This window comes from Daktulosphaira vitifoliae, unplaced genomic scaffold, assembly GCF_025091365.1.
Source record: "Daktulosphaira vitifoliae isolate Bord-2020 unplaced genomic scaffold, ASM2509136v1 Scaffold_1, whole genome shotgun sequence".
NCBI classification, from domain to species: domain Eukaryota; kingdom Metazoa; phylum Arthropoda; class Insecta; order Hemiptera; family Phylloxeridae; genus Daktulosphaira; species Daktulosphaira vitifoliae.
In genome coordinates, this window is record NW_026099572.1 from 35726395 (window position 1) to 35735387 (window position 8993).

General features: G+C 25.0%; 2 protein-coding genes across 2 annotated transcripts in view; both read right to left on the reverse strand.

Annotated features, from left to right (window-relative positions):
- Positions 1-3153, reverse strand: part of LOC126893859 (uncharacterized) — a 16161-nt gene extending 13008 nt beyond the window's left edge. Inside the window, exon 1 of the mRNA XM_050664385.1 lies at positions 2597-3153. Coding sequence (XP_050520342.1) covers positions 2597-2957 — 361 coding nt within the window. The 5' untranslated portion in view covers positions 2958-3153. The remainder of the gene's footprint in view (positions 1-2596) is intronic.
- A 278-nt stretch (positions 3154-3431) lies between these two features.
- LOC126893864 (uncharacterized) overlaps positions 3432-8993 on the reverse strand; it is a 56296-nt gene continuing 50734 nt past the window's right edge. Inside the window, exon 5 of the mRNA XM_050664390.1 lies at positions 3432-3684. Coding sequence (XP_050520347.1) covers positions 3563-3684 — 122 coding nt within the window. The 3' untranslated portion in view covers positions 3432-3562. The remainder of the gene's footprint in view (positions 3685-8993) is intronic.

Below are 8993 nucleotides of genomic sequence, written 5' to 3' on the forward strand. Positions count from 1 at the left end.
CTTATCTTTAATAATAATATAATTGGTACTATCTTAAAGTAATTCAGTAAACCAAAATTGATATATTGATACGACAAAATGTAATAATACAATCAATTTTGTTAAATTTGTAATTAATCATTAATTAACTGTCCATAAAATAATAAATCTAATATAATTATCGTACTTGGCATAAAAAATTAAACTTCTAGAATCTTTTTTTAAACGAATATGCGTTTTCCAAAAAATAAAATGAAAATAAATAATTAAAAATCAACAAAATCAGTTATAACGTATTTTAAGACTTTCACATGTTTTTTACTGTATATAGTGTTTTTGTGGGCTATTTATTGAGAAAACAACATTGAAGTTATTATTTTTGAATTACTTGTACAATTTCCTTTACTTGAGTTTTACTTTTATAATTCTAAGTTAAGAGAAAAAGAAGTTACGAGACATAGATCAGTTATTTCTATTAAATTTGACTCTTCGACTCAACTTAATAGGCCCGGGGGCATGGGTTAACCTTAACGGATCGGTCCCAAATTTTGCACAGCTCATTTTTTTGACCATTAAAAAAAAATTAAGGGGTAGCGTAAAAAAAAAAAAGACATTCGATTTTTGAGGGCCACCCTAACATGACAGTAATAAGATATAATCGCGCTGATAAAACTAAAAAATTTTTAACTCAATAGGTCTGCAAATTATTAATGTTTTATAGTAACTCAAAATAACATAAAAAGACTATGCGTTGGGTGATAAAAGAGAGTTACCTTAGTTCGGGGTGTGAGTCGAAGGTCATAAAATAGTATAAGTATTATCTCTTATTGATTTTAAATCATACCTGATTATTTTTCTCTATTCTTATTTAAATTATTTTATAGAATGTAAATAAAAAAAAATGTTTAACTAAATTTTGAGTTTTCCTTATAAATTTACTGTTTATAGTAACTATATAATGTCCTGATCACATGTCAATCTAAAAAAATAATTTTTTATGCTCATAAAATTTTCTATATAATGATATAAATTTTCAATCTGAACTAATATTATGTTTAAAAGTTCAACATTATTAAATTATAAACTTTCATAAAAATCAATTTTAAAGTATCAAAAAATAAATTTTAAATGTTATTTTGAATTAAAATTTTGCATGGATTATTATTAATATATTAAAAATCAATAATAACTTGATAAAAAATATTTTTTTTAATTAATTTTTTCATGCGTTTCTAATTATCAATAATTTCAAAAAAGAAGAGATAAAAAAAATCTAATTACAGACTTGAAACAGCGTAAAATTCGGTTCTGTAAAATATATATTGGTATACTTGATATATACTTGACTATATGAATTTACTGTGTAATTTAATATAACAACAAAATTTATACTACTTTTGACGTATTAGTCATTAAAATTGATTAAGAGCCGAGAAAAATGAATGACAGACATAAAAAACCCAGCACAGTGGGATCGTGGCACAATGGGGATGTGGCATAGTTGGGACAAGTATTATGATATTTAATTCTTAAATGTCTTAATGACACTTAATTCTGTGTCTTACATTCTCGTCAATGCTACCACTCTTTTGCATAGCTGACTCTAAATACTTAAAACTCTCCACCTCTCCAATCACGTCCTCGACTATTGTCACTGACCTCCTCATTTCAACTACCTCGTGTTCTCCTTTGTCAAACTCGTTTTGATCAATGATTGTTGTTTTTCAAAAATATAAGAATACCTAAAAAATAACATTATAATATATGCTAAAAACCCAGTACAGGGGGGTCGCGGCACAGTGGTGCCGTGGCATAGTTGGATCAAGTATTATGATATTTGACAGTTATTAAAATCACTATCATAAAAAACCTAGACTCACTATTGGACGTATATATGAAGTGGACGTATCATATTCAGAAGAGCTGAATTATGAGAATAACGACTGGCCATTATTGCCTCGTGATAACGTTCCGCAGGGTTTCAAAGAGACCATAATCAAGACTACTTTGAAACCCAAAAAGCGTTACGCCATACATTACGTTAATCTAAAACAGGCAATAGCACATAGACTGTAAGTCGATTAAGTATGTATAACGTGCCTAAACCTATTAGCTAGTATACTAATATGTTTGTCATAGAAGTGCACCGCGTTTTGAAATTTCAACAATGTTCTTGGTTGAAATCATACATTACCCAGATAACATAGAAATATTGCTGCAATGTTAAATTAACGTTACAAAAGTAATGTGCACTAATAATAAAACATTAATGTTTCATTGTCAGACATCAAATAAACGTTTAAATAACGTTGATAATGTTTTGTGAACCAAAAGTTCATATTTACATAACGTTGCAAACTTAACATTAAATTAACGTATTAAATTTAACATTAAATTAACGTGTTAAATTTAACATTAAAAATGAATTTAATAACATTGGACAAATATCCATATAATAATTCAAAATGATAGCTGTTGCCATGTAACAGACACAAAATAAAACACATCTTAGTAAAACCAATACCTTCTCAGCTTCGCTTCGAAGCTAAAATGATTAGAGTAGTTTTAGGGATAGTTAAATTATTAAATGAATTCAAAAAAATGTATATAAAATTACCTTTTTTTATTAACATATGAGATATTCTATCCATTTTAGTTACACAATCAATATTTACTCTCGACAACATATTCGTTATATATGATTTAACATTTCCAGGAATACTGAATGGATCAGGTATGTCTTGATAAATTTTAGATAAATTTAAAGAAAATGATGCGAAGAATTGGCTAGATGTTTTACAATTTTCGCAAAACTCATTCATAGATGTTAATAACGATGAATTATTAATATACACTAATATGTCTTCAAACGATTTTTGCTTATCTTTTTCAAGTCTTACCATATCAATAACTTTCATTGAAAAGAGAAACTGCCAACTGTTAACTACAAATTTGCCATAAGTAAAAAATGACAACATTCTTACCGCGTAATCTCTTACATGTTGATATCCTAATTTGAATTTATGATTTGGATTTTCTTTTTTTTTCGTAATATCGTTATCAAAAATATTTAATATTTGGAGACTTAAAAAAACATGAAAACATTCCAAAGATTCGAGTATTGTTTTTAAGTTGTTTAAACTATTAATTTTATTTTTTCTACAAATATAATCATTTTTGCAGGCCTTATAGTTTTATAAATATAATGAAAATGTTTAGAAAAAATTAAAATTTAGGTTGAAACTTCTCCCAAAGATTTTCTAAATAAAAAATTTCACATTTGACAAGTCATAATTTTTTAATTTTTTTGACCACTTACTTATAAAAGAGTCGTTGGAACAAAATGAAAAAAATAATAAAATGTTTTCTGAATTAATTAAGTGTCTTAAAATAACAGATTCATATTATATAAAATATGAAAATATGTCAAATTCTTTTAATTTTCGGATTTTCTTTTATTTCAAATAAAACTGATTCTAAAAATTCAATAAAACAAAAATTAAAAAAAAAATTAACTTATTATTAAATATTTTAACAAAATCATTAGGGAAACTGAATTTCATTATTTTCAAATAATTGCTTGTCAGTCTTCATAAAGACTGATTAGTTCAGGTAGCATGCGATTTTCGTAAAAGTCATTTAGTTGATTTTCCATATGATCGATCCAAAATTTGTCATCCCGTATTATTTTTGTATAAATCATTCCTAAGAAAAATAATATTAAAATTAATAAAGTTATATATTATAGATTAATTTATTACTAATTAATTTTATTATTATTAATTTATTATATTAATAATAAAAAACGTTCTCAAATTGTCTAATTTTTTATTACAATTTAGACTAGATAAATTCACGATTGTTAGAATATTTCCTGCAATTATAATTATAATAATTAATTGATAATGAATTAATATTTACATGTGTATACCGATCACTATTGTAGTTCTTATTAGAACAACTTTCAAATCTTAAAAGTTTTTGTCCCGCATTTTGTTCCACGTGGATAATAAAAAATTATGTACAATTTGATTGTTCAAGGTAGTAAACTCTCTAATTTGCCTCAAATGGATTGACAATTAAGAAAAAGGAACAAGTCGTCATTACTGATCGTCATTAGACGATTAGAGTAGTTTTAGGGATAGTTTTATAAATATAATGAAAATGTTTAGAAAAAATTAAAATTTAGGTTGACATAACATTATAATATATGCTAAAAACCCAGTACAGGGGGGTCGCGGCACAGTGGTGCCGTGGCATAGTTGGATCAAGTATTATGATATCTGACAGTGATTAAAATCACTATCATAAAAAACGCTTCGATGCAAATCTGTAGATAGTGTTTCCTTTAGAGAAATTGGTGAAATATTTTAAAAGCAACATGAACTCTTATTTCTTTAATTATATCCTGATTAGTAGTTCTTTGATTTTAAAATATAATATATGAATAAATACTAATTATAGTTTTTAAATTTAGTATGAAATTGTGAGGCCAGCTATGATGTATGGTTCATAGTGTTGGGCGGTTGATAAGAAAGTAGAGCAGAGAATAAGTGTAGCAGAGATGAGAATGCTTAGTTGGATGAGTGGAGTGACTAGAGAAGATAGGATAAGGAACGAGCATATAAGAGGAAGTATAGGTGTTGCGTCAATCGTGGATAAGATGACAGAAAATAGACTTAGATTGTTTAGTCATGGTATGAGGAAAGAAGAATCGAAAGCTGTAAGAACAGTTATAGAAATGAATGTTGAAGGAAGAAGAGATAGAGGAAGACCAAAAAAGAGATGGAGGGATGCTATTGAATGCGATTTGAGGACAGCTGATGTGAGCGTAGAAGATGTGGGAGAGCGTGTCAAGTGGAAGCTTAGGATAAGGGTGGCCGACCCCAAGTAGCTGGGATTAAGGCAAAGAAAAAGAAAAATATTACCAGAAATTCCGGTGGCAATTGACATAATATGATTGTTATTTCGGAATGTACAATTTAGCGTTTAGTTGGGTTTAAATAATATAGCGTCAAATCAATTACCTACTCTATCGGTTGTATCTCAATATACACTACACTTTAATGATACAATAAATAAATAAACTCACACATACACACATATGCATTTATAACATTGTGTCTAACGTAAGTGTAACATGATAAAAAGTAACCGTAAAATGAAAAAAATGGAATATAAATTTTAGTTCTCATATTAAATATAATGTAACTCGAAAAATATTTGTTTAAATGAAAAAATATAAGATTATATTTTTATTTATAATTGTCTTTTAAACAACTTTTGTGCGAAACTTTTTTTTGTAAGTTAAATATTTTTTTTTGAGAAAATTAAGAAAGCTCATATTTTTGAACTTTTGCGAGGATTTAAAAAAAAAGCTCAATTCCAATCTTGAGGACTATTAGTATGTCATTATACATATTTTAATTCAACTTTTAAAAAAACAAAATTTTTTCCGCAATTTTTCCTTTGTTGACTGGCCTAGATGTCAATTTTAAACTTGTAATTGAGCTAAAAGTTATGGTAATATATTCAATTTATTTTACTATAAACTTTCATAAATCTTTATCAAAAATTTTTCATCAACTTTAAAGAACCAAAAAAATAGGTTAAAATTGAAAATTTGGACTGATTATTTTTAACATATTAAAAATCAAATCAGTAATAATTTGAAAACAAATTTTTTTTTCTTTTAATTATTATTTTATATATATAATTAGTAATAATATAAAAAATTAGAAGTGATAGAAATAGTCTACTTGCAGATTTGAAAACAACGCGAAAAGTTGATTTAGAAAAGTATATTTTTGCTTCTGATGAAAGTTCCTTGTAGTCCAGTGCATTTTTTTATAGTAACAAACAGTTTTTATTGAAAATTATTGTATCAAGCCCTTTAAATTTTTATACACGTAAAAGTAAAGCAAAATATAACTTCTTTATTATTTTTATAATTTCTCCGTTTAAATTACAATATTAAATATCAATTTCATACTAAATTTAATAATTATAATTAGTATATATTCAAATATTATATTTTAAAATCAAAGAACTACTAATCATGATATAATTAAAGAAATAAGAGTTGATGTTGCTTTTGGAATAATCCACCAATTGCCTAATTAAAACAAAAAAAAAAAAAGTTTGTTGGGAATTTTTTCTGCTATTCTGCAAAATTACTCCTTCGTTGACTAGAATGAATCATTAAATAGAAAATTTTATGAGAATTAAAACAATGTTATTTTTAAGATTAATATGCAGTCAGAAAGTTTTATAATTATTATTTATTGTAAATTTATCAGAAAAACTCATTATTTTTTGCATTTTTATCGTAATAGAACACTTAAATAGAAATCATAGTAATCATTTCTAAGTAATTTTTGATATTTAAAAAGATTCTACTATTGAAATATCCAGAACTGAATTAATTTTAATGATTTACTTTAACTAAAAAAAAAAAAGTTAATATTTTGAATCCCTCTTGTGGGCAGGTAAAGGGTTAGATTTATAAAAAAAACCAAATGATAGATAAAGACATGCATCTAAATAAAAAAAAATATACTGATTTGGTCATTTTTGATAAAGTTATAACAATTAACAAAGTTATAAGTTTTATACACTGGACTACAAGGAACTTCCATCAGAAACAAAAATATACTATTCTAAATCAACTTTTCGCGATGTTTTAAAATGTGCAATTAGACTTTTTCTATAACTTCTAAGTTTTAATATTATTAAAAAATAGTTTTTACATATAAAAAAAAATAATTAAGAACAAAAAAAATTGTTTTAAATTAATACTGATTTGATATAATATTTAATATTAATTTGATTATTAATAAGTTAAAAATAAGGAAAATGACATATTTAACCTATTTTGTTAATCGTTTAAAGTTGATTGTTGTAAATGTTTATAAAAAAAAAAAAAAATTTATTTTACCATAACTTTTAGCTCAATTGGTAAGTTTGACATTGACATAATTAAATAGAAAATTTTATGACAATTAAAAAAATTGTATCGTTAAGATCAATATGCAGTCAGAAAGTTTTATAATTACTATTTATTGTAAATTTATCAGAAAAGCTCAATATTTTTTTGCATTTTTATGGTAATAGATAACTTAAATAGAAGTAATAGTAATAATTTCCTAGGAACTTTTGTTGTTTGTTGAAAAGATTCTATAATTGAAATATTGAGAACTTAATTAATTTTAATGATTTACTTTAACTAAATGAACCAATCAAAACAAAGTTGTTAAAAAGATTTACTCAATTAAGCGTATAATACAATTTGATTATAATTGTAAAAATCCACTGTCAATTCAGGAGAAACTAACAATCATTTTTTATAGAAATTATTTATATAGCAACATGTTACCAAAAAATTTGTAATATTATAGTCTAGTAGTAGCACACACAAATAGAGTAAAAAAATTATTAAATTACAAAGTAAAATGATTTAATTTTGTAGTTGAAACCTATCATATCAAACTTCATTCGTTAATAAATATTTTGAAAACATTAGAAATTAATGATTTTAATTGTCTTTATGGAGACGATGTAATAACTAACTGTTTAATTGATAAATTAGAATTTTTTTTTCAATTTTTGAGAGTAATATCTTCAACTAGATACGAATTGTAGTCATTTGACGTATCGTTGAAAAAAGTAGGTCAAGTTAGAGCAGAGAAAATAAATGATATTCACAAAAAAACATCTTCTCGGCTTTGCATCGAAGCTAAAACTTAAAATATAGTAAAATAATTTTAATACGAATAAGAAATTTATTCTTGCAAGGGGCGACTAAAGTGATGGGATCATTGATCTTTATTGAAGTTATTGAATCTAAATGAGTTAAAAATTTATACTAACTTAAAAAGAATTAAGAAAAAATGCAAAAATTTTATTGTCATACGCGGGTTGGAACCTCGTACCCCAAGCGTGTAAAACATAAGTTTTAACAACTCGGCAATCGTAATTTGCTACTGACAATTGAAAAAATTGAGTATTTAAGCTAGTTCAAATTTCAAAGTTATTTTTCTCGACTTAAAAGAAGCAAACAAATTTAAATAAGTTTAACTTTCTATGCTATATTAATTTTTTATTTATATAATATTTATGAAAATCTGTAGTCCCCTTGTCAGGTATTTTAAAATAAAATAAAATACAAAACCCAGAATTTTAACACAAAAATAGCAAATTTTTGAATACGGTAGTCATTTTTACCGTGAAGACAAATCCAGAGGTCACATTTTTTTTTTTAAATTAAAGTATATTATATAAGCTTTAATTTAAGATATATATAAAAGTGTCAGTATTTCCGGAATACTTTCAAAAATTAAATTGAAAATATCTTAGTAACAATACGCATGTTTAAAGTTTTGACCCCCCTTGTTAAAGGGGTATGATCCGATTTACAAAAAAAGCGTGCCAGATGAAAGGGGTATATAAATATTTATTATAAAAAAATAATAATATTGATCCATACATTTTTCCAAAAGTTATATAAAATATAAATTAAATAATATAAAATGTAAAATCGAGAATCGTACGTTTTTCTTTAACTTTGATGACCGTTTTCACCACGAGGACAAGTCCAGAGGTCAAATTTTTTTTTCAAATTAAAGTATATTACATAAGCTTTAATTTAAGATATATATAAAAGTGTCAGTCATTCCGGAACATTTTCAAAAGTTAAGTTGAAAAAGTTCTACTTTCTATACGCATTTTAAAAACATTGCACCCCCCTGTATAAAGGGAAAATGGTCCGATTTTAAAAAAAAGTATGTCGAATGAAAGAAGTATATATAAAGTATTTATCATTAAAGAATAAAGTTGATTCATGCATTTTTTAAAAAGTTATAGCAACATAATGTTAAAAAATGTAAAATATAATATCAAGAATTTTTTCACAAAAATAGCATATTTTTGCATACGGTAGTCATTTTCACCATGAAGACAAGTCCAGAGGTCAAATTTTTTTTTTTCAAATTAAAGTATATTACATTAGCTTTAAT